Consider the following 26,484-nt stretch of genomic DNA (forward strand, 5'->3'; position numbering starts at 1 on the left):
TTTTTTTAATTATTATTTATTTCTACTGACCAAATTCTAAATTTTCTACAGTCCATAAAAAGAAGCATTTCAAAGCTTTAACAACATTTTACCATTAGAGGACTTCATCTGGAAAAGAATAAAAACGGATGCCCCACCATTACAATGAAGTAATGTTCTCTGCAGTGTCACCCGATATTCCCATAGTGCTTTACTCAAGCAAAATATGAATTTATTCCCAACACCTGATGGGATGAATCACCTTTTTCATCCCCCACACACTTTTCAGAGAAACCTGAAGCTTAATCAGTTTGTACCCAGTAATAAATGAAAGTTTATGGCAGAACCAGAAATAAAACCCATTGCCGATATTTCCTATTGTAAGAGCTTTAGAAATAAACCATAACTCCTCTGCTCTGTCATTGCTCATACAGATTTCTGCCTTTTTCTTTTTTAGACTGAAGATGTAGGAGTAAAAAAAAAAAAAAAAAAATCTTAAATCAGGAACTGTTTCCCAGGTAATCTGCACCTATGAGTTCTTCTTCCTGAAAGTGCTTCTCTCAAGCCTCCTTTCAGTCCTCGCACTCCTCCACTGCCATCAGCAATGGCACAGCCATGCAGGTAGTCCCTGTCCCAAATGGCTGAGCTTATTTGCCTTTTTAGTGGCTTCAGAGAGCTGGTCAAATTAAAAATATATATATCTTAAATAAATAAATAGCACATCGTCTTGACCTCTTCACATTTAAACTGTGCAGGAGAAGCCCTGAGACTGATGAGGAAACCTACATGATATTCCAGTTGGTTCGCATACAGTAGCAACATCAAAAGCAGCCAGTGAAAATACAGATTTTTAATTGCCCCTTCAAAAATAACTTCCTTTAGAAGTTCTCTTTTACCACATGTAATCTGAGCTCTTCTTTTGGCTCTCAGGAACCAGAGACTACCTTGTAATTTGAGTTAGAGGAAGCCTGGAACTGTGCTCTCCCCGGAGATCCGCAAACAAGGAACAACTGAGCCGCTGTCCCTCTCTTGTTCTTGGGAGAGGGAATACACAGCTTCAGTCCTTTCGGCTGGCATCAAGCCAGGCAGTCTGGTCAGGAAAGCAGAGGGAGCCAGAAGGGCTTCTGTTCCCTGTGCCCTTCCAGTCATGGCTTACAACAGGGAGTATCAGGTGAGCAGCCTCTGCTCCTTCCTGCCCACAATGCCTCTTTCTAGACTGGGATAGAAGCACGTTCTAGGCATATATACTGGTAACTACACTGATACATGCCTACACACTGACAGCCTGCTGGAGAAGCCAAACCCAGCAGTGCCAGCACATTGGTTGAGCTGAATGTCAGGCTGTGCTCCCTGGCTTCAGTACGTCAACGCCAGCTGAATGAGAGACAGCGTAATCTTGTCTGGCTTTTCCATCAGACATTACATATGATAATTAACACGCGTAACCATCACACCTTTACGCTGCAACTCTGCAAACCAGCGTTGGACATAGCCAAAATCTGCATTAAAATAACAGTCAATTAAGGTAGTGCTTAACAAAGAGATATGAATGAATTCAGGTGCTTCTCTCATTTTTCTCCATTAGGATTTTGACACTTCATTTTTATTTTAGTAGAGAGTGATCGAGTAGTGTGCCCCCAAGGCATGCTATCAAATCACAAAGCATATTTAAATTGACTGTGAAGTTGGAGTCAGTGGTTTTTTGTTGTTGTTGTTTTTTGTTTTGTTTTTCAAAAGATATGCAGGAAGGAGCACAGAACTAGAAAAGGAAAAAAATGTTAAAAGAAAGAAGTGCAACCTTTCTAATTAGTCTGTAGAAGTTCCTGCATAGCCCTGCTCCCATCCAGGACTTCTCTCAGACATGCATAATTCTGATATTTTCCTAATGGTTTAAATCATATTTTTAAGAAGACTTTCTGCCTGCCTACAATTTCATTGTGATCTAAAAAGAGACATGCAGCATTGGCAAAAACTGATTGTCTTATTTCGTTTCCCTGAAGTTAATAAACTCTCAATCTCAGCTTTTATTTCTGATTGTAATCAAGATCCAGCATATTATTTAATTAGAAAAATATGGGAGAGAAGTATAATCCATCACTGCAGATGACAGATTCACTTACCCAAGCAAAATGGGTAGAAATCACTACACGTTTTCTACCTGTAAACTCTGCAATGATTTTTCACAACATGTGTAAAGAACTGCAAAGGGAAAAAAAAAAATAATAATAATAATAATTAAAAAAAAAAAAAAAGTGGGGAGGGAGGGGGTAACCTTACCCTGTAATGCACTAAGAAGTTTTCAGGCCCTGACCACTGAGACAATGGTTTCTAGAAGGTGTGGGAACTAATTTAATTCTGCACAAATTTGTGCTCCTCAGAGACCTCCTGCTTGCTCAATACTTTAATCCTGCAGTTACTTTTTCTCTGCTAAACCAACGGTAACCGCAGTCTGCAGTGAATAAAGAATAGGCAAGCATAACAAAAGGAGTCGAACTCCCGCCTTAAGACTGAACTACGACTAATTTAATTGCTTACAACTTGCTTTCCTTCAGAAGCAAGCAGCTTGAGTTTATTGTACCGTTCTGCCCAGGAGGAGGTGGATTAAGCCTTCTCCACCTGAACAGGAAATGTAGGGCTTTAATAAGGGGGGAAAATAGCAAGCTAAGGAACGAAAGTTCTTCCTGAGATAAAGAGTTTCATTGGCTTCCAATAGATAATTTTTGCACAGTCACAGACTCCCATATGGCCTATTGGAATATGCAAACAGAGACAGAAATCCAGGCAACCTGCAAAAAAAAAGGAGGGAAAAAAAAAATAGAGGGGAAAAAATTAGAAAAAAGTGGTGGAAGAGAGAAACATGAAACAGAAAGAATAGAGAAAAAAAAAAGAAAAAAAAAAAAAAAAAGGCAGACAAGGGAGGAAGACATCACCCTTAAAGCTCGTCATGTGTGAGCTGCTCCCTTGCTCATGGAGAACTGGCACCATCAGAGAGCACAGCGGTGGAGGGACCAGCAACAAGACTGCCAGGCATGTATCACTTTCTCCTCCTTTCCAAGGGCTTCTTGTCAGCACAGCTTTCATCCAGAGGATACTCGCTCTCAATCAGCTCCTTTCTGTTCTTCTTTGCTGCCTGAGTAGGCTGTCAAGCAGGTGTCACTGTTGTGTCATGCCTCGCTCCCTTCCCTCAGCAGTGGAGCTCGCTCACCGAGTTGCTCCTGGTGATATTTATGAGGTGCAGATGCTCTTTATGCTCATTTCGAAAACAAACCTGCAGGTACTGTCATATCTGAGTAATAAATGCCACCTGACCTACTTTTAGCCACTTAGTTATATTCAGGCTGTAGCTTCTTTCTCTTCTCTTTACAGGTGCCTGGACAACACAACCCCGAACCAGGACCCTGGGTTATGTCTAGGCATGTTCCCCGTAGGAACGGGCACTAATTTGAGTCGCCCACCCACAGTGTCCATACTCGTGTTTGATCATGTTGTTTTGTATGTCTGATTATTACTTGGTATGTCACGGGACTTCCCAGGTATACGTGTCGCTACTGCTTGCGTAGCCTAGGACCAGAAGCAATTTGTCTTCCCAGCAAGACCTCTCTGCCTTCAGGTGAATACAGGACAACACTGCATGTCTCTGGATATTATCATACAGGAGCCTTTGTGATTTTTGAAACCCAATAGATGGACACCAGTCATGCTGAAAACGTGCACCATACTTGGACACAGACAGTAGCGGGGGATGCTTTGCACCCACATCAGGATGGCTTTGAACCCCAAATTCTTTTTGCCACGACTGGTGGTTTCAGTGATTCTGAACTGGAAAATTAATCCTGTGACATGACACAACTTGTTGGATCCCACCGCATCATTTACCAGTCTGTGGATACAACCAAAGATAGAGTCCATCTGCTAACCACCCCAAGGAATGTAGGTGCCAAATGTTTAATGAAGAGTAGCACTTCAGATATAATTTCACTGGCACCACGCTTCCTAATGACTAGTTCACAGTACAGAGAAAAAATGAAAAATGGGAAGGGATTTATGTTGTAATTAAGTTTTTAAAACAAAGACATTTTCAAATTAGTGATTGCCTGAGTAGTAATCTACCAGCACCTTCTCCTTTGCAATACAGGTCCCTAGTAAACTACATCAGATTAAACTTTGGGGCTGATTGAAACAAGTCTTCTGGCAACCTAAGAAAGAAAATTTGGTTGAGTTATTCCTGGTTTAGCCACAGCAAAATTTGACTGTTATGAAAAAAATGGAAGAAAGCTGAAATAGGTGGAGCTGGCATGTTGGGGTGGCTAAGGAAATGATGGGAATGACACCAGGTCAAACTCCACCTAGGCTCTCTGTGAATCCTGGAGTTTTCAAACAGGTTGTATGACTTCATTTTTCATTTCAGCAAACTATTTGATGAGAAAATATGTAGGAAGCAACATACTGAATTCAAGTTGTGTTTGTTTCTGCTTTTACTTACGCTGCTGTAAAACTGCTCCAGTAAAAAAACTGATGTGTGACGCAACACAGGAGAGCATACTGTGAAAGCCTACATACAATGTTCATAAATAAATAATACATTTTAACGTCCTGGCAGGGAAAAAAGAACATAAAAGGAAATAGAAATTAACAGAACTGGAGCTTATGCAAATCTGGACTTAAGAAAGTGCTTTCACCCCAGAATATTTCACATTCACAATATTCAGGATATGGCGAAATGAATTTTTTTTTTTTTTTTATAGACCTAGAAACATTTCCTGAAGTTCTTTCCTTTGTGATAACCCAGGTAATTTTGTTGGGTTTACAGTAAGAACAAATACAATATTGTTTACTGATCGGATGGATGACAAAGAAACACCAGTTACCCAGAAATCCCTACGGGGGAGCATAAGCTTTTCGTATGTATTTATTTCATTACAGCACAAGTTGGAGTACATAAAAAGCTTTACAGTGACCTTACCTATATATACTTCAAAAATGAACTGTTAATACATCAGTTACACATGTAAGTCACCTGAATAGTGAACAGTGTCTAAAGTAAAGCATTTGCATTAGTTAATCCGTTTTAAGTGGCAGTATCAACATTGCTATTTTATAGTTTCACAAATTCGTCAAAGGTTTATCCAGTAAGACTTAAATGCAAAGCACAAGACTCCTGCAAAAAAGTAGCTTATTAAACACTGTGGTTGTTTGAGATGTACTGCAGGTGCAAAATGATAAGACTAATAATAATGTAGTAAAAATGTGGTAAAAACCCAGTCTGCTTAACAAATAGTTGAAAAAAATTGGTCATGTAGTCATCACTGTCTCAAGTACGCCTCTGGTTTCCTTCCCCGCTATTTATTTGTTTCTACTGAATATATAGTAGGTGGTTTTGTCTCCCAAATCGTTTCTCCTTCTCTCTCCCTCTGCCCCACACTCCCATTTCCTCCCACTGAGTAATTTATGAAGCCCAGAGAGCCTCCAAAATGGCCTGCTGCTTCCTCGTACTGATGGGTTCATTCCAGCAGCTCTTAAAACAGCATTCATTAGGCCAAAACAAATGAAAAGTCTGCCATTATATATTCTGAGCGCACAATTTTACTGAATTTGGGTGTCAATCTCTGCTTTTAGGAGCTGTAATGTAAATTCAGAATAGTTCCATTAATCTACCAATTTAGGGAACTATTACAAACTTCCATTAAATTATCTCAGGGTAGGAGCTGAGCCAGAAATATACTTAAATAAAAACACACTTTGTTGCAGTGGTGCTTAGGATCAAACTGGTAACAGCTACACAGAGACGCTCTTGTTCAGCCTAGGGTGAGTCTGAGGTGCCGAATAATGGCAGACGCACACAAAAATAAATCATTAAATGCTTGTTACTACAACTGCTCATTGGTACTACCATTTCCCTTGTGCTTTCTTAGGTTTCCCAAGAGTAATGGCACTGAAAAAAAAAAAAAAAAAAAAAAAAAAAAAGCCCAGGGAAAGATAATTCTAAGTTTTCTGGGTTCATTCAAGTAGAAAGCACTACATGTCAGTCCGGACACAAAGCAAATCACCCCGGTACCACGGTTAAGCTTTGTGATAATAAAGGGTAACCCATCTGTGGAGCAGTCAATGGGATGGCTACCACAAAGCAAGAACAGCAACAGGCCACTCATGAATAGCGATACTTGGGATACAACGCTCTGAGAGCCAACCAAACAGCACAGGAGAGTTCCAGCTTTCATATGAATAATTTATTCTTTTATCTCTTTAAATTTTACCAGTTACTTATTTACAAAGATTTTTTTTTTTTTCTGGATAGAATTTACATCCACTACTGCACAATTTCATTCCTTAGTAGGGTATGATTAGCATCCTTCCCATGTTGGTGAACAGTGCCTGTTTTGATCAAATAGGGCCATTCTTTTGCCAATTATTCCTTTGACTTGTTTTCCAAGTGTAAACAGAATTTGTACAAATGGCTTTGCTGCAATTAACATTCTTTTTACAGAACCAGTTAATAGATGGAAATAATACATTTCCATCTGTTATTAGCATTTGCTAAGGCTGCTTGTTTCTTTGTTCAAGCAGGGATTTAGCTTTAGATGCGATGAAGGCCCTAGGAATTTCCACGTCAGGCAGCGCAATGCCTCTTTACCACAGCATCGCCCCCAAGAGAAACCCTAATTACCTGCTTGGTCTGCTGGTACCGGGCATCCAGCCCCTCACCTCAGAGTGGCAAACCAAAATACAGCCAAATACCCACAGCTCAGGGTGCAGGAGCCTGTGCGTGCTGCTGAAGGATTTACATGAGGTTCGTCCCTGGAAAAGAGCTATACAATGTGGTCCAATATTCAATATCAGAAGAACAATGTCATCCAGGTTTGACATTGGACAGAGCTGAGTTTCCTCAAGCAAATTCAAGCCTAAGTCCTTTGGCAGATGATCCTGAAAACAGGAGTGCCCTAGGGAGGAGGAAGCACAAAAAATATTTTCTACGTGTCCTGATAAAGGTAAAGAAGGGGACTGTGAGATTAATGGAGAACAGCAGAGAGGAATACGTCTCTCCACCTAGTCTCAGATCATTAAGTGAATATGGAGGGTTGAATTCACCAACCTGGATAATTTGTGAGATTTTTAGCCAATTAATGCATAATACAAAATATGTAAATATTTGAAGATCAGAGATGAAGTCCACGAGGTCCTGCACTCCTCTAGAGACGTGGATGAAATCACTGCAGGCTAAGAAAGCAAACACTGTCTCCGTGTTCCCATGCAAATGCGGTAGCCTTCAGGCAATTACATAAAATAACTGGTTTAAAAGCGAAACATATGCAAACAGTTTGAGGGTGGCCTGGCACTTCAGTTTTGACCATACAAGCAAACATATTACAATGGTGGCTCCTGGCTATCACGTCACCTAATTTCAGAGGAGTTGGGGCAGTAGCTAGGTAGGTGCGCAGCTGCTCGGACACGAGCAGTGGTGGATGCACAGAGAGGGGTGTGCTGGGCACCTCTGTAAGCCAAAGGGACAGGGGCTGTTCAGTTTAAGTTAAAATGGAGAGCTCTGGGATGGTAATTTTGGTCTTCAGTGCATGAAGTCTGCCTAAATTCTGGTTTTAGTACCCAAGTACTACTTTTTTTGGCTGCATTGAAGATGCAAGTGGCAGGAAAAACCGAACAAATTCACAGCAAACCTGCCTCAGGCTTACCAGAGAGGAAACAGAGGCCAGAAAGTAGGAAACGTGGCCAGAAACATGGTGCTGCTGTCGGTCAGCAGGCTGCAAGCATGCAAAGAGGGCACAGAGGAAACAGCCTCAATGGACAGCTGCTGATGGAGGCCAGGCTCTGCTCTCACGCTATGTAAACAGCACAAGTGGGTAGGCACTTGATGCAACCTCTGCTAAAGATGTAAGCTAGCAAAAATACAAACCATGGCAGGTTTGTAGAATGCTTTGTACTGCAAAAACCATTTCCCAAAGTATTTCCTCATGGAATATAGCAATAAGTTTTGGAAGAAAGGACATGTTTCATTCCTTCCTCAGAGTTTGTGGCATAATTTTGCAGCTCAAATCATGGAGACTTCCCAAAACTCATTTAGCAGCATCTTCATGCATTAACAGGAATGAAAATCTCACTTAATGATTAGTTAATAGGAGTGAAAAAGCTGGCTTGATTCCTTACTATGCTGTAGTATAAAAACTATACTACAAATTATTTTGGACTAGTAAATTTTATTGTACTCTAAGATAAAACTGACATTTCCATGTGTGTTTCTGGTGACTCCACTAATTCAAAATTTGGCCTAGTGCTTATGCCTTTAAGAATCCACCTAAGTGTTTCACTACATGGCTTGAAATACTTTCTACAGCTAACATAAAAAATGATGCTGAAGGCAAATACATCATTTTTCTCTCCTGCTCAAGCTACAATGCTGTAATTTCGTTGAGTCAATAGTTCCAAGGATTCTTGTCTGAGAATTAAGTCCATCATTCAATGAAAAAAAAAAAAAAAAAAAGTTTATTTGTGAATTGCTGATGAATATGCCATCTGTGGCATTGAATTCCACTGCACCAACCTGTACTAAGGCCAGGATAAACATCACACGGCAGGCCTGCAGCTCCCACCTGGGCGATGCTTAAATTAGCTCACTAGGGAACAGGCTTGCTTGGCTAAGAACTTTTAGGACCGAATCACTGTTTGCTAAAGGATGGCTAATCGGATCAGCTGTATTAAAACCTCCGTGCAGGACAGATGGGGAAAAAAAAAAAAAAATAGAAAGGGAAGGGGAGAGAAGGGAAGGGGAAGAAAGAAGTATGTATAAGCTTCACTATTGTCCTCTGTGAAAGTGTCTCTTAGGACAGAGCCTGCTGCCTTCCTTTGGAACTAGCAATAACATATAAGAATGTTAATGTTCTGGTAATGGAAACATCTTAATAAAACATAAAAAGATCTGCTGCTCTTTGATGTAAGGTCCCTATGTCTCTCTAAAATATGCATCTCTACTAGAACTTTGAATATAAACAATTCCCTTCCATAGTCCATGCCAATTCCAGGCGGAATCACTAATAGGAAAAACATTGGTTCTGTTTTTCAGAAAAGGTTTCTCAGTGGTTTACTGTAAAGCTAAAACATTTGCTTTGTCTTCCTATCGATTTTTTTTATATATATAAAGTGTATAAAATAAATGCAAGTGCCCTTTCAATATAGTTTGTCTGTGGAGACAGTTTACACTTTTCCAGTTCCAAGTTACATGACAAAAAAAGTATGCTCCAACTTTCCACAGGCAGGAAGAACCCCTCTTGGGTTGTGTCTCCTTAGGACGCTGCTCCACAAACAGCATAATCCCATGACAGCATGTGCCATCAGCATGTTCTGCAGTCGACAAGGGCTTATTGATTACAGCAATCAATCAGAATAAATAAAGCAGTCTCTCAATCAAAAGACAGGGAAATAACACCATGCCAGTGCACAATAAAATCAACATGTGTAGGACATTCCTGTTTTCCGTGTCCCCCTTTGATGGTCTTGCACCAAGTTGGAAAAGCCTCTTGTCACCAGGTACTGAACATAGAGCAAAACATTTAAGCTGTCTACAGATGGTTTCAAAGCATTTACATTTGGTTTGGGTTAATTTTCCTCGACCTGCAGTTAATTAAAGAGCAGTTGAAGTACAAAATATTTCCCCCAGCTCTAGTGGTATACATGCTCATGTCAATCTGTTACAGTCCGAACAGCTTCAGTCCATCTTTGCTATAATTTAAAATCTCTGATAAAAAAGTAATAAAACAATGTATTTTTATATAGAAACCATTGCCTTTTTCAAATAAAGAACATATCGACATTTCATATCTGCTATAACATGCCACATTTTAAAAAGGTAGCTTGCCCCCTTACTTTTTTTTTTCTTTGTATATTCCAAATATGAACATGTGGCACACATTTGTGTTGCTTAAAACCTTTCAGTCTGGTATCTGTTAAATATCTGTGGTTGAAATTCCAGGGACCACACAGTGCCATGTCTTCCTCAAACAATCTATTGCACCACCAACAAAAGGCTGCCATTGAGACGATCTTCCTGTACTTCCCTAACACCGGAAATAGTTGGTTTAACGTAAAAATGAATACAGCTAAGCTATGCTGCCAGCAGTGTTTGTCCCTTGGTATCATCCAGGGGAGAAAAGAAAACAAAAGGCAGAAAAGGCTCCAGCCCCGATTACAACTATGTGCACACACATAGCCAACACTAACATCTTGTTATGACACTGTTGTCAGGAATTTTTAGAAATCCAGGTGTACAGAAGTTTTCTGACGTCAGGAATTGGCACAAATGTAATCCAGAGATTATCCTTTATAGCAGCTTTTCCTTTTGTTTGCTCGGCTTTTCGCACAAAGCACAGCAAACGTTAAAGAGTTAGGACCAAGTAACAACCAAACGGTTCCAGACCAACACCTTGGGAGGGGAGAGGAGGACAGGGGGAGCCCCTTCTCTCTGCAGACATGCAGGAGGGGGGTCCCCTCTGCGGGAGGGAGTTTGTGGGTCCCGCAGAAGCTGCAATCCAGCGCCCTGTTTAGCAGCCCAGAGATAGGCTGGCCACCTCACAGTGGGAGAGAGCCCTCTTGGTCCCCTGCTTTCTCCAGCTTCTCTGGCAGGGTAAGCACGAAGGGTAGGAGGACGCCCTTGGCATCAAATGGAGCTTTGAGAAGCTCCCCATCGAAGGTGCCCTTGAGCCCGCCATCCGCCTCCACCTCGCCATCCTGGGCTAAGCAGAAGCGGAGGGTGCCGGTCCGGTTGACGCAGTAGATGGTGTTGCCCAAGGCAGCGCAGCGGAAGGGCTGGACGGGGCCACCACTAGGCCGCAGGCTGGCACACTGGCTCCAGCGTTTGGCCACCGTGTTGTACCGAAAAACTTCCACGCCACCGCTGGTCCCACCGCCTGGGCCCTGCTCTCCACCGCGGCCACTGCTGACATCGAAGCGGTAGATGAAGTTCTTGAAGGCCACCATGTCAGCAGAGCGCCGGCGGCTGCTGTTGTAAGGGCACTCCTGCCACTCGTCGCGCTTGGGGTCGTATTTGAGCAGGCGGTAGAAGAGGGACCCCCCCGAGACGTAGATCTCCCCATTGCAGGTGGTGGCCTCGTGAGCCACGGCGAAGGCACCCTTGGGCAGAGGCGCCACGGGGCTCCAGCGGTCAGCCCGCGGGTCGTACTTCTCCACGGTGAAGAGGCACTCGCCCCCCACAGCATAGAGGTAGCCGTCCAGAGCCAGCAGCTTGAGCTGTGAGCGGGGCTGCGCCAGCGGGCGCACCTGGCTCCACGTGTTGGTGAGGGGGTTGTAGCAGAAGACCTTGTCGGAGAGGCGGGCCCGGGGCTCGCTGCCCGCCGGCCCTGCCGCAATGCCCCCCGCCAGGAAGAGGTAGTTGTGGAGGACGCACATGGCGCAGCCCTTGGCGTTGGCCTCCTCGGGCAGGTGCGTCAGCACCCTCCACTCGCGGCTGGCCTCGTGGTAGCAGTGGATGAGGGAGCCGCTCTCCTCCAGCGACACCACAGAGGAGGGGCTCTGCGGGCGGCTGCTCTCGCGGCTCTGGGGCCGGCTGCTGCCACCTGGCCGCTCGAAGGCATCGCTGACCTCAGCCACCAAGAGGCAGCGCCGGCCGGCCTCCAGCCGCCGCTGCAGAATGAGGTCCCTCTCAGCACCGCTGAGGCGGCCGTAGACACCCGGCTCTCGCAGCACCTCCAGGTAGTGGTCGCTCATGAAGCGGTAGGCAGCCTCCCGCAGCTCCGCCAGCCGCTGCTTCTTTGCCAGGCACAGCAGCTGGTAGCAGTTGTCGAGGCGGAGCTGGGCACGCATGGCCTCGGCGGCGCAGTGCAGGGCGCAGGGCATCTGGAGGACGCGGGCCCCGCTCACCACCTCGGCCAGGTTGTCGTGGCGCACCTCGCCCATGCGGGCGGTGTAGACATAGTCAATGAGGAGCCGCAGCGCCCCGTAGCTCACCCCCTTCACCCGCAGGATGTCCCGCGAGGCGCGAGCACGGAAATAGTCGCTCTTGGCTGCCAGCACCGACTTGTGAGCCCGGATGCGCTGCCCTGACACCTCGATCACCAGGTCGGGCTCCTCCACCGGCCGCCCTATGGGCTGCGTGCCCGACGGTGTCCCCTGTGCATTGGTGGCCTCCTCCTCCTCCGACTCAGAGGCCGCGCTGTTGATCTCCCACTGGCTCTCCACCACGCGGCCATCAGTAGAGGCTGGTGGTGGGGCCCCGCACTCGGTGGCAGCAGCGCTGAAGCACAGGGAGGAGCTGAAGCTGCAGGGGGAGGCCAGGGTGAGAGGTGGGGTGCTGGGCCCAACCCCGCTCTCCTCCTCCTCCACTGCGCCGCTGCCCTCCATGGAGCCGCCCTCCGCCACGGCCAGGCTAGCTGCTCCGGCCCTGCACAGCGCCGCAGGGGACGGCTCTCGGCCACACCACTACGCCCATCACCTGCGGGGAGCAGCGCAGAGCACTGAGCCTCCGCAGGCCAGCCTGCACCTGCTTCCTTCTCCCCTGGCAGATGCTGTCGGTGAGAACCTAAACCTCTTCCTGGTATGGATATCGCACCTCGACAGCCTGAAAAGCTGTTCTGGTTTTCCTGTTATTGTATGAAAATTCTAAGCAGTTTTTATGCACGGCATCATTTTGTGACAACCAGTCCCACACTGCGCTGGGCAATGAGGAAAAAACGCCCTTCGAATTCAGTCAGAGAGTTAGGAATACTATCATAGCTTGTTCACCCTGTGCAGCTATTTCAGGGGAAGAGAGTGGTTGCAGTCTGTTCTGGAAGGAGATTCCCCACTAGCCAAAGTCTCCTTGGCACGAACGTCACAGAGGTTTCTTCATCTCACTGCTCCTTATATGCATTCCCCCTGTTGAAAAACAAAGTGTAAAAAATCAGTCAGCTTTAAAATAGATATATTCTCAGTTCACTCAGAAGTTCAGGAACGCTAACGTTATGTTTCCATTAACAGCACATCAGTAGTATGCTAATGTTACCAGAGTTATGCTAATAGAACTCTAATTGCTTACAAAACTTAGCAAAGGATTTTTTTTGTTATGACAAAGCAATCTGACATGTATGTAACAGCATATGTAGCTAGAATGACGATGTAAATCAAACGTCACAGGAACTGATTCAAGGTTTAAGATTTCTGCTAATATAAAGCAGAAGAGAGCAAAAATCACAGCAGATAATTCAAACATGAAAGGTTTTTTTCTGTGAAAACGTCAGGCTACAGGACACAGCTGTAAGCAGGTTAGTCCCTATCAGCACAATCACTACCGAGTTTTATCTTCATTTCACAAATGTACTGTTCAGAACAAAATGCTTTTTGACTTACTTCTTTATAAATTTCCTAGATGTGGTTTAAGTTTTGATGAATCATATATAAAAGTGGCCCAAATGTACTTATCTTCACATAATGAGGACCTGCAGGTCTGACTCTAGTTTTAAGGTTAGTAATTTCCATTACAATCCCTGTTGGCATATTTTTCAGAGTCCTGAAGGAACGCTCCATTCTGTGTAAGATACAGTTTGTGATTTCCTTTCAGTAGAGGTGAGTTATTTACCTTATTGATTTACTGTTTGAAGAGTCTAACTTCTGAAGCTTTTTTCATGAAAACATAATAGGTAGATGACATCCTGATTTACATCCTGATATGGATGTAAAAGTAAGAAACCCAAACTTAACTTGTAGATGACATCCTGATTTACATCCTGATATGGATGTAAAAGTAAGAAACCCAAACTTAACTTGCACAAGCAAACTTCACTTCAATGGTAGCATTGGTCTTCTACAGGTTTCTGTTCTGTGCATTTGCCCTGCAAAGAACTTTTTATTACATTTGAGTACATTTAATTAGATGACAAATCAATTCTGAGGTCTGATTTCTGGATATTTGAGCCTTTGAGACCATAACAAGGCTTCAGCAGCATTTGAAAACTCCTTACTAAAGAGATCAGATTTCACAACCTTTTTATTTCTCATTTAGCTATTTTACAATTTGGCAATTAGGAACTTTCTATGAAGTTTTATGAACTTTTGATATAGCCTCAGCATCGAGTTTCCAAGGTCCAGCCCCTAACTCTGTATGCTAGGCTTTACTGGCTTATTTTCTGCAGCTTTATTTGGATGAGTAGAAATGCAGTGCCCTCTACATGTGCTTGGTGAGTGATGTACTGTTATATTAAGAAAATTGCTACCAGTCACATTGCTATCAATGTCACATAAGTAAGTACATGAAACATTTTGTGTCTGCTCTGCTCCTCCAGGGGCTGAGCACCCTGATATTCTGCCTGTACCTTGCTACAGTTACGGACAGCCTGACCTCCTCAGTCATTAACATTTAAAGGGTGCTAATATGCTTTCTCCCAGTGCTGTCAACATTATGATCTTTTGTAGATCCAGACAGCTCATTTCTTTGGCCACTTCTCCCAAAATCTCCTCGGGCTTCACATTCCCCCTCTACAGGAAGGAATGAGTGGCTTTAGGCAGCTTCAAGCTCTCCGTCTGCTACTTGATTTTGCAAATGAAACAATAAAGGAGGACTGAAAGAGAATGCTCCCCAAAACAAAGCGTGAATAAAAGTGAGAAGTCAAAACCAGTTATCTCTAACACCAGTATCATCTATGTATAATGAAATGTATTTCTGGCATCATGTCTCCGTGGAAAATCACCAATTATAATATTTGAAGTTTTTAAGAATGGCATCCAGGAAAAGCGAGCTTTTAAACTTTTTCAAGTGATGAAAAGAAAAAGGATGAGGTCCTCGTCAAGCACAGCAATCAACCCTTTTCCCATACACAGATATCTGCTGGGCCGAGAATTCTGACCTGCCACTGAAACCACCCCCTCCAGTCCTACCAAACAGCTGCGTTACCATCCCCTTGAGCAGTCACAGTGAGGAAGGAGGGCTGATAGTACGGCTTGCTAATGGAAGCAGCAGAATCCTGAAAAAAAACTCCTGAAATAAAAACCACCTGTTATATGTATAGCTAAGTACCACGAATATGTTGAAATTCATGCTGAGCATAAAGAGGATTGGAATCAAAGTATCACATGCAATTTAGTCAACAAAGAACCCTATGGGGAAGCCGAAGAGCTGGGAAAGCTAAAAGAGGGTTTGGAGGACTTTGTAAATTACAGACCAATGACTGCTCTTCTAGTCTCAGCACCTTTGTCTAGCTGCAGGGATTACACAGAGATAACACTGAAAAAACAATTCACAGAAGCTGTGGAACTTTTCCATTATTGAGCAACGCAACCAATTCTCAGTGAAAAGGTCATGGATTTATTGTAAAACAGGAAGAAGCTGGAAGGGACAGATGGAAATACAATACTGAAATCCTTCTTCATTTTTTTTCCCTATCTACAGCAATCAGAGTTGTATTGTTGACACAGAGCATTCAAAAGTTACGGAACCACAGAAGACACTTGGTAACTTGGCTGATTTGAAAAGATCAGAGCTTGTAGTTGAGTGATACAGCTTGGCTTAACACAAACGTGGCTTTACTACTTTTCTTCAAAACTCACAAACAGGATAAGTGCTGGAAAACGAAGCAAGAGTACATAGCATCCACGGACTGATGTCACCTTTTATATCAGGGACTTTTAAGCCAGAAGCTAAGTTACATGAGCCAGAGCTGTTTTCATTATCATGGGTTTGGTCTGGGGATGATGTAATGTTAATGGCTAGAGGAACTGCCAACAAACACGAACTGCATTTACGGGCTTGGCAGTGACACGCTCACAATGTCCTGGATATGTGCCCCCAGCCTCAGATGCTGTGAGACGTTGCCCTAGGAAGAGAACAGATAAGGAGGTAAAGCTTTTTCTGACAGAGGAACCGTAAGGAAGACCTGCAGGTAAAGTTTCCTGGCACGGCATTCATTTGGCAGTTCTTCTGATAAAATCCAATTAAATGCTTGTTTTGCATTGTTCTCTCTCTATTTATTTCTTTTTATGAGTGCAGTGCAAATAACCTCTGACCTAAACCCTGTCCTCTAGCAAGACCCATTTTCTCTGGGGAATATGCACACGTGGGAGGAATTGGATTCTTGCTCTCCAGTTCACAAGTGGAAGCTGCTCTGACTCAGTCTCGTGGTTAATTTAAAGCTGTGCTTTCCTTATCGTAAGCAGCTCTAATTTACATTAACAGGCGATCCTTCCCGCGAGACCATAGAACTGACAGAGTGCCATGCTGCTCCACCTTAGTCCAGGAAATGCTTTTGCAAAAACTTGTTCTGCCAAATTTCACTCCGGCGGAGAATTCCCTCAGGAGAGAGGAGTCATCTGATGGAGACGATTAAGGAGTCCAAAGAGGCAGGATCATCAAAAGAGAGAAACATCCCTTGTATTTATTAAACAAACAAACAAAAAAAAAAAAAGTAAAGAAGGCTGTTAAAAGTAGAGCTGGCCAGTACTATCATGCAGACTGAAGATACCCATCTCAGTCTGGGAGAAGGCAAAATCTTCTGGAGGGCTGAGTCAAGTGTGAAGAGGTTTGCTTACTTACAAAAATGGTCTGTTGCACTCCTGCTCAGCGAGCAGATCTGTGAAATTCAGGACAAAATTGCTCTCTGCCTTACCAGAGAAGGCATCTGGAAAATAGAGATGCCAATTCTCTGAAAGCAGCTGCTTGCAGCACCTGAAAACCTGCACCCTGCTACAGATGTAAGCTCTAGATCTTAACCACTTGAGTAACCTCCTACTTGTTAAGAAAAAAAAAAAAAAGATTGTCTTTCAATAGCCCACCCCAAGAAAATTGTAGATTCTTTTTCTTTTCCTCTGTTAAAATTAGCAGTGCTCAAAACTGAGGTTACAATACACTGCCAGTGCCTACCTGGATGTATGCTTTGTATCGTACCCACACTCGAGCCGCCTGCACAGCTTCCTTGTGACCTCGTAAGGTGCTGTGATTTTCTCACAACATGTAGCGGAGGTATGAGTTCTTTTATCTCTTAAATGCAACATTTTCATACAACCAGGATGAAAAACAACCATTTAAGAAGCGCAGCTTATGATTACAGACCACACAAGAAACATGTGGGTAGCAGTTCCTCATCATGAGCTCAGAGGAATAAAAGGATATGTGCATATCGGGCAGGGTCGGGGGGAGAGGAAATCGGTCATAATAAAAGCGTTATCAAAATCTTGATGGAATAGATATTCTAGCTAGCAAATCAAAACTAAAAATAAACAGAAGTTTTGAAGAGTCATCACAACCAGAGAAAAGGCTTCCTATCAGTGCTATCTGTAGGGAATAACATTCTCTAGAAAGGAAAATATCTTTTTGAGTTCCTTCCAGGTTGGACTCTTCAGAAGTAGTTAAGAAGGAGCAGTGTCTCTCAGGAGTTCTCACACTGAGAAGGAAACAACACTCCCACAAAAGCAACAGTTAGCAAAGGTTAAGTGCAAGCCACCTCTAATATCGCCTAGAAGAAAGAAATTCTAAGAAAAATAGAAGTGTTAGAAACAAGGTTTTGAATGACTGCAATACCTGTGGGGGAAACTCCAGGGCACCACACTGACTGCAACAATACTTTTATTTTTATTTATTTAGTTAGTTAGTTTTTATGGAGAATTGCTGCTCCTTCTAGCTATGGCCTTGGAATTACTGTTGAGACACGAGGTGAGAGCATGTGGCCACGACTGGGTTAAGCTGTACGTAACACCCAGCGGAGTGCTACAGCTAAAGGGATGAAGGCAGTCCTTGAACAGGGAAGTAAGGAGCAGCAGTAGGGTAAAGGTATCTCCTCATCTATAGCATCGGTAGGCTTATGGGGTGTGTGAACATGCATGGCACGTGTATGCATGCATGGATGGGTAAACACGTGCGTGCTCTACGTTTTGGAAGCAGCAGTGAAAAATCTGTGAGGATAAAAAGTACAAAACACCTTAAGAGCTATAGTAAAACACTTCAGGGAGAGACTAAGGCTCTGCAGACAGACAGGGGCTTGCTCTGGCTCCCCACAGCATACGCCAGACTCGAGCCAACCCCCAAGCAAAAAGGTGATACAAGCTTCGGCACCAGCTGGCAGCCACGCTTCCGAGCCTTTGGAGAAGGTGGCTTGTGCTAGCAGCTTGGAGAACTGGTAGTGCAAGCCCGAGAAACGCCGTGCAGACACTTCTCCAGGGCTTGGTATGTTTATTTTGTGACTGGGTGACTGTGAACAAGTGTAGACACATGAACGGCCTGCATACTGATGGCCTTCTGCAGCTCGTGGAGAAGGGCCTAAAGAAGCCAGTGGGTGGAAGCTTAAACGAAGCAAAATATTTCCACCACTGGGAAAAATAAACAAACAAACAAAAAACAACAACAAGAGACTACCACAGCATATTGTGAATGCTGAAAGTTCAGATGTTTCAATGGGGAGAGGGAAGAACAAGCTCATAGAAGGGAAATCTACTGAAGCTGGCTGAAAACACACTGAACACTAAAACTGTATCTACCCAGTTTAGGAGGATACTGAGCTGGGAAATGGTCAGAGTATTAATATGCAAAGATAAATCAGTATCCCAGGAGGAAACACACATTTTTACCCTGCTGCACACTTCTTTTAATACTGGATTGTGGTCCATGAGGGAGGCAGGATGCTGGACATCTGATATGACCCTTATTCTGATGAGATTAATCTCTGACACAAATGCCAAAGGGAAGAGCTAGTTTCTTTATCTCTAGGTGATCTCCAATCAAGAGCCTTGCTGGAAGGCTCTTTGGGGATCAGGGGGAATGAAATACGACAGGATCAGTCAGCTGATCTCGTGATCCTTTCCAACTTTAAATTCTGGATGTTGCCACACACCAGGAGTACTGGCATCAAGCAAGGCAGCAGCTTGTGATGACTGAAGGCCCAGCTGGGGTGTTGGTGTGGTTAACTGCCCTAATGCTGGTGGCAGAAACACTTTTCACCATTAAAAAGTGGTGTGAACAAATAAATAATTGCAAACGTTCAAAGTCACTTTGGTAATGATGATACAAAGGAGGGGGAGAATATCCACTAAAAAGCCAAGTCAAGTAAAGACTGAAGATTTCTACAAATAGATTTTGTAACATAAAAGAAGATTCAGATTTTGGTGCGCATTACAGAAGAACATTTGATCTCAAAGAACGTACTGCATGCTTGCAACACACCTGCTATGTATTGCACGTGTGTCTACAGAAAATGGGCAAAATGAAATTCCTTGGTTAAGATAAAACTGGATTTTGTTTTTAATTTAATTACAGAACGGACACACAGATTAAAGAGCTGAAAGCGACAGAAGTCTGTCAAAGTCTGTCACCAGTGTGCTTGAGGAAGAAAGAGCTTGAGAAGTAACAATATACTTCAAAGGAAAGCCAACAAAATACCATTTGTCTGAGACTTATGCCTAGAAAAAGAAAGTAAAAGGAAAACTTCTAGAGAAGGGAATAATAAAACTACTTCTTTTTCCAGACTGAACTGGCTCATTGATTTCTTGGCAAATTATCTAAGTGATGCTTTGAAAAGCAGACATCCTTCGGATACGCAGTGAAAGGCATCCTTCTCATTTTTGGAGAACATACATTGTTTCTTTGCTATTTTTACCCAGATACTTTTTCCAACTGAAGGCTTACAATCACTCTAGCCACAGCCAAAAATTGCAGGACATCTAGTTAAATTTACCAAATAGTTTCAGATTTCTCTAGACATTATCTCTAATAAAGACTTTGGACCGGATTCAAAGATGGAGAGACGTCTTTGTCTCAGCAAAGGGTGACTTTGAGGGCAGTTACAGATGGCAGGAGACAATGCAGCAGAGATATACCTAGGACAGCCAGATCAGATAGCAAAGAAAGCCCAGCACGACAGCACAGAGCTCATACTCCCTAATCAGAAAGGAAGCAAAGAAATAGCCTGCAGAGACTCCCGTCTGCCATCGCTGTGCTGCTGGTAGAATATGCTGTTGGACCTATAACTGTGAATTTTTAGGTGACTCATGGGAGTCTGACATTTTTCATTTATTGTTTCATGGAAACCAGGCCAAGGTAGAGGGAGATGGTGCAGGCCTGGGGCCATATTTCCACACAGAACCGATCTGTGGGTGGGATGCACCTCCCAGTTCTCCCACAGAGGCAGAGGCAAATGGATTTAGTGTGTCTGAGCTGCACTGCATGCTGATCTGTCTGCAGCCAGCTCCTGTGCTGGAATCTGGGGCATACGGACACGTTTGCACGCCATGTGTAGGCACAGCTGCATGCCAGTTGATTGGGATCCTTAAGAACCTGCATATGAGAGCTACCAAGGGCTAGCCAGTGGAGAAATAATGAAGATTATGGTGATGAAATGCTTGATACGGATGACCAGGAGGTGTTAATTCTTGCTTTAGGTGCCTTAGCCCAGAATCATTTCCAAAATAAACCTAAAGTGTTTTAAAAGATACCAATACTGATACTTGCTGCTACTTCCCCTTTCTCTACAGTGAGTAGAGCACCATCCTAGCCCCAGAGGAATCTTGCTGCTGCTCGTTCCTTTCTCTAACAAGCTTAAACCCCCCAAATGCCAACTGAGGGCTGCCCAAACATCAAGCTATGGACTGTGAGAGGAAGGTTACTCTTCCTCAGTCTAAAGCTGCAGTACTTCCACAGAAACTATCAAAATGTTACCAAGGGAGAGAAAAAAGAATGTGGGGTTCTGTTCCCTGATGAACAGGAACTTTCCCTATTTCTTCCTATTGCGTCCTGCGGGGCAGGGCTCACTTAACTTAACAGCTGCCTGGGGTACAGTCCTTCCTGGCTCCTGCTAGGCTTCAGACTTCTGCTGATCTGGAAGCAGAAACACATGCTAGAGTCAGAGGTACTTCTGCGGCATGACTCTCCTGTCAGAAGTACCTGCAAGCTGTCAGCACCAACTTCACCAGGCACTGGGGATGTTTTTAGCTGCAGTGATGTAACTGAGGGCTTAGCAAAGTATGAGGTGACCCCACGTCGTCATCAGAGCTGAACAAAGGAAGAACAAAAAGTGAGTGAAATGCATGCTGCTAACGTTACTAGCAGGGAACAGTCGCAGGGCAGTCTGACACAGAAATAAAATAGGTTCCATTAAAACATTTGTATTTCCACAGCCTGACACTTTCTGCATTTGATGCATAACTTTCTTTTTAATGTGAACTCCATAAGCTGAGCCTGGGTGTTGAGGAAAAAGCTTTCTGGCTGCACTGGTTTCTCTGACTATACTCAACTTTGACATTTACAATTTAGTGCGAGTCAGTATTTCTCATGATAAATACATTTTCTTCATTTAGCATGGCAAATCACTAACATTTAAGACGCCTGAATTTAAAGGTCTGAAAAGACTGCCTGGTTATCTAATTTTATTTCTGCAAGTACAGGCCAAAGAATTTTACTCCTGTACCCAGCCAATAACTTCTGGTTGAATTAGGTCAAAACATTCTTCTGTTCAAATCATCCGTCTCACGGCTATACAGCTTCTCTGTTTCAGCTAATGACCTTGCTGGAAAATCAGGTGTCAAATGGATCGCTGTGGATAAGAAATACACATGCCATGCTTTATTTTAGACTGTGCTTTTTCATCTTCTGTACTTTTGTACCTGCTGACTTGCCAGCACTCTGTTTTTCCCAAATGATCCATGCTCTTTCTGAACAGACACGCAGACTGGCAGCAGCATGATGAAGGACGATGATGATCACAGCTATCTCAGGATTGTCCCGTCTGCTTTTTGAGTTCCTTACATAGAAGAAATGTAAAGGCTGTAGCATGGCTGAGTAACCTGTATTACAAGCGTGTCTCTTACGTCTGCTACAGGATGAAGGCTCGTTGATGGATGCGGTTAGGCTTGCAACGGAGCAGCAGTCATGGTGTTACTCTTGCATTTGCTAAGCAGCAATCTGGGCAGAGCTGAAGACAGCCAGGACGTGAAGTAAGAACCAAGACCATCAGATCAGGATGTTATGAGAAGTATTTGGTTTTATGGCTAGGATTTGGGAGGCGTGAGAAAAAGCACAGATTCAGGGGGCCTGATTTCTGGTGCTTGACCATTTTGAGATTTCGATCATTGGCTCTTATGTCTAAAGTTTTGCTGTCTCTGACTAGGCAGAGATGTTAGATACATACCACTGACATCTTCTCAAAGCAGATATTAAGATTCAGCCACTGTACTCTGAAAAGCTGCCTGATATTGGGGGTGTAATAAAAGTACTTATTTCCTTCCCTGTAGGGCTGTAATGATGTTGTCTTGGCTTTGTGCTGACACAACAGTCTAATAGATGTTTGCACCTCTGCTGCCCATCCTAAAGGCCTTCTGGTTCTCTGCCACAGAAGCAGAAGAGCAGAGGAACAACCTACCTCATCCTGAGCAAGGAGAAGGAACACCAGTGAATGTCAACATTTAAACACACACGACCAGTCTTTGCCTTCCTTTTCCTGTACCACAGTGTAAAACATCTTGCAACACTTTGAAGCAACTAACTCCAAAGCTGACAAAACAACACACTCAAGTGACATTTACTTTACTGCTTCGGCATTTGCTGTGGAAACCAAAAGCCTTCAGCACTCTATTATCAGTTGTTGTTAAACAAGAAACATGTTGTCTCAGCACTGCCCGCTTTATCTATGTTTCACGGTGCTTTTTGGTAAGGGCAGGGTCTCACTTTGCTTTAAATCCCATCCCTGCTACAGACACATTAACTTCACAAGCATCAGGATTTCCCACACTGTACGTACTAATGTGTACAGTAGCTTTTTTTTGAACTGAGGCCACTGAGGGAGCTGCAGTGAAGGAGATGAAAGAAAACTACAGGATAAGAGGAAAGCTCTCCCATGACGAGATTTGTCTTTGATTGACTGAATCGGAACATTTATTGTTAGCACGCCATTCCCATAGCAAAGGGCTGGGTTTAGGTTCTTAGCATCTAACACTTTTTAATAAAAACGCGTCGCAGAAACCATAGCTTATCTCCAGTGCTCAGGCTCTGTTCTTGCAGTCCACTTACAAGAGAGGGAGAGAGAAAAGCAGAACTGTTTCCAAGGGAAAAAATAAAAATAAAAACCAAAAAACATTGCAGATCTGTTAACACATTGATAGTCTGAAATGATTCAAGAGTCCGGGAGCCTTTCAGCAGTTAGGGATCCACAGGCAAAGCTTGCCCTGCTCCTTAAATACTCCTGGGGGAATCAGCGTCCAGAGAAACAGCAAACAGCTTTTGCTAATCTGTGAAGGTGTACGTGCAAAAGAATTTCAATGCTATTAATTAATGCAAATCGTGTTGTGACAGACAACATAACAGCATGGAAGCTGCTTGTCCAACTTATGTGGAGTTGTATGGAAAGGTTGTGGTTTCTGGCCCGTTTCCAAGTGAATTAAGAAAGACTGTCAACTGGGCTGTTTTAGCCAGAGGCACAGCAATGGCAGCTCGTGAAACACTGCACCTGATAAGCATTTACGTGACACATCTTTCTTCTCCTTCTGACGCACGCTGCAAGATCTGTAGAACTACTGGAGTTTTTTCAGCTTGTTTTGCATAAAATAAACTGACTAAACTGATGGTGAATTCCTGCTGTCCTCACTGATGAGGTATAAGAAACTGGAAAATACCAAATGTGCTTTGTAGAACAAAGCATCCAGCCAACACTTTTTATATTACCACACAGCTGTATTAACATATACCATACTGACCCAATCTTGTCATTCTTTCAAAGCTAAAACTGCCACTTAGCATCCAAGGAGGACAGAGAATAGGCTACAGGATTGCCAACACTGCTTAATAAGAAAAAAAAAAAAAAGCACAGCAGCATTTATGGTCCCAGTCCTGCAGAGATTTAAACGCAGATTTAAATGCTAGTCGCAGGACTAGCCCCACTCATAACACTAACATGAAAATGTACACGTAAACTGTTTGCTTAAGTAATTGCAGGAGGAAGGCAAAATCTCTACCCATTTACTGTATCATCACGTGCTTACTGGCGCTGGCACAAGGCAGAGGGCAGCAATATTTGATACAGGCTAGTTTAAGGAACAAGGTCTCTTCTCGTTCAATGAACGCTCAGTCATGGATCAGGTTAAACTGGTTGCCAAATCCTGAACTGCTGTAAAGTAATTCTTTGTCAATAAAAGGTAGTAAATCATGCTTTTCTCTGACAAAACAGCACCAAGACCAAAAACAAAACAGAAAGAATAGATTATGACAATCCATTAAAAAGTAAAACAGCAGACTTAACTACTGTCCCCAGAACAGTAATCAGATCAAACGCAATGAAAATGTGCTCTTTTTTAAAAAATAGGTATTTACAAGGACCTAAAGTGGTAGAAAATGACTTATCAGCTTCTGCTGATGGGAAAGAAATGGCCTTCTAACTGCAGTGCTGCAGAATCTCAGCAAGCATCAACAGCAAAATCCCTGCAAAATCCATACAGGATCTTATAAGATCAAAAACAAGACAACCCCCCTAAAGTTTAATTCTCCTCTAAAAGAAATGGCACAATTTCCTTTCATGTTTTATTATACCCATCTTCAGCAGCCAGCTGCCCCTAATATCCTCTTGCAACAGGATACTACAGGATGCTGAAACCCCCAGTAAGTAGGATCTGGATCCAGTCATCTAACCACATCCCTGTCTCTCAAGTAACCTAGGCCAGCCCTAAATACTATAATCCCACTTTACTACAGTAAAGCCACTTAATGGCTTTCATTGAATGTGCCTGCCAAACAACGGTGATCTAATATTTATTGATGTTTCCAGCCATCATTTTGCCTACCTATTTGGACTATTTGTTACATGGAAAAGCGATGCGAGGAAAGAGTTTGTAAAAGAAAGGAAGCAATTAAAGATTTCAGACTTTCTAAATTGAAAAGTTGACCCCTAAAAGTGCCACTTCTGCCAGGAGTGAGACCCTGTGGAGCAAGAGGAGCTGGGGCAGACCGGGGACTGGTCCTTGGCACCTCGACAGATCCTGATCAGACAACACCATTAGTATGGGATGGCTGGCGGATCCCACTGGCATGCATCAGATGTCCTAATTAAAGAGGGGATGGATGGTGGGTGATGGGCCCCGGGAAGAGGAACGTACAGAACAGGCAGGAGAGGCGATAAGCTGGAGCAATATTTTTTGGAAACATATTGTTTTACCAATACTACTGACAGATTATTATTTTCTATAAACATTTCATCTAATACCTTCTTGGGAGACAGACGGTTAAACCTGTGAAAAATGGAGGAGCTCTTTAGCATCTCGGATCCTGTAAAAGGATTGTTCTAGTTTATTGCTTTTCTAATTTTTATTGTCCTACATTTCCCAGCTTTTTGTTCTAGTTTCTATTGTTCGCTTTAATTGCTTTAAAAAGCTTTACAGAACATTATTTCTAGAGGGCTTTTCTCCTTGATGAGTGAAAAAAAATTAGCTGTAGGATTTAACATCGTCATGTGCTGTGCTGTGTGTAAGTTTGGGTTTGGGGGGCGGCCTCTTTTTGAAGGACCAGGCATAAAAACCTCCTGATTTCAGAAGAACAAAACGCTGTAGGACGTTTCCTGGGGCATCGCCACCTTCCACGCTGCCAAGCCCTGTGTGTGTGCACACCTGGGGCTCGCCCCATCCGTGTGCTCTCGGTAAGCCTGGGGAGAGTGACATAAAATATATATATACTGGGGAGCAGCTGTGGTGCTGCTGCCGCACAGCCGTGCGGGGAGGTTGGGTCATTCGGATTTGCAATGGGTCGGCGGGAGTTAGGAGGAAGAAAAGATCATATACATAAAAAGCAAAGGCGTAGGTGTGATTTGGCTCGGCTGTGAGAGGCAGGAGGGTCGGAAGGTGCCCGGGGGCACGCTCGCAGCCCCGGCGGCAGGGGGGCCGCTGCCGATGGGACCCGACGGGGCGCCAGGACGCCGCCGTGCCGCAGCCGCGGCTCTGCCCTCCGCCACCACAGCACCCCCGGGGTTCTGCTCCCCGGCCCCTTCCCCAGCGCCTCTCCGGGGCTCCGAGCCCTCCTCCTCCTCCTTCTCCTCGTCATCCTCCCGTCTCCCCGTCGGCCCCGGGCTTACCTTGCGGCAGCGCGGAGACGGGCGGCGAGCAGCGCGGCGCTCCCGTCAGGGCTCCCGCAGGGCTGCCCGCCCGCCTCCCGCCCCGCCCCGCAGCGCACAGCCCGCAGCCGGCCCGGCCCCACCTCGGGCCCGGCGTGGTGGCGGTGGCGGTGCTGGCGGTGGTGGTGGTGGCGGCTCCGAGGCGAGCCGGAGCCTGCGCCAGCGGGGAAGGGGGAGGAAGGGGGTGGGGAGCGGCGGGGCGCTGCAAATGGCTGAACGCGGGAGCCCGCTCCGCGCTCGGCCCCTTTGTTCGCCTGGCACGCCGCTTGGTGGCCTGGCACGCCGCGGGGAGAAGCGGGGTCCCCCCCCACACACACAGCCCCCTTCTCCTCCCCCGGCACAGACCTGTTGCTGAGCCGGGCGGGCGACGGGGAGCGCTGAGGGGAGGCTCCCCTCTGGGAGGCGCCGGGGCCTCGCCTCAGCGCGGTCTGAGGTAACCGGGGGCTCC

At 44.4% G+C, this 26,484-nt stretch overlaps 1 protein-coding gene across 2 annotated transcripts; it reads right to left on the minus strand.

The window, feature by feature from the left end:
• Positions 1-4,854: 4,854 nt before the first annotated feature.
• KBTBD11 (kelch repeat and BTB domain containing 11) lies at positions 4,855-26,218 on the minus strand. Of its 2 annotated transcripts, XM_035322798.1 has the most exons (3): positions 25,998-26,218; positions 14,817-14,933; positions 4,855-12,852 (listed from the first exon to the last, which is right to left on the minus strand). In XM_035322798.1, the coding sequence occupies exon 3, from the start codon at positions 12,337-12,339 to the stop codon at positions 10,552-10,554; it is 1,788 nt and encodes a 595-aa protein (XP_035178689.1). In that variant the 5' UTR covers positions 12,340-12,852; positions 14,817-14,933; positions 25,998-26,218; the 3' UTR covers positions 4,855-10,551. The 2 variants fall into 2 exon arrangements, with proteins under 2 accessions (XP_035178689.1, XP_035178688.1); XM_035322797.1 differs by lacking the exon at positions 14,817-14,933.
• Positions 26,219-26,484: the final 266 nt, after the last annotated feature.

The sequence above is a fragment of the Oxyura jamaicensis genome, chromosome 3, assembly GCF_011077185.1.
Source record: "Oxyura jamaicensis isolate SHBP4307 breed ruddy duck chromosome 3, BPBGC_Ojam_1.0, whole genome shotgun sequence".
In the NCBI taxonomy this organism is placed as follows: Eukaryota; Metazoa; Chordata; class Aves; order Anseriformes; family Anatidae; genus Oxyura; species Oxyura jamaicensis.

Excerpts from the sequence above, each read along its gene's own strand:
- KBTBD11 (XM_035322797.1), bottom strand. The coding sequence starts at position 12,339 with ATGGAGGGCAGCGGCGCAGTGGAGGAGGAGGAGAGCGGGGTTGGGCCC.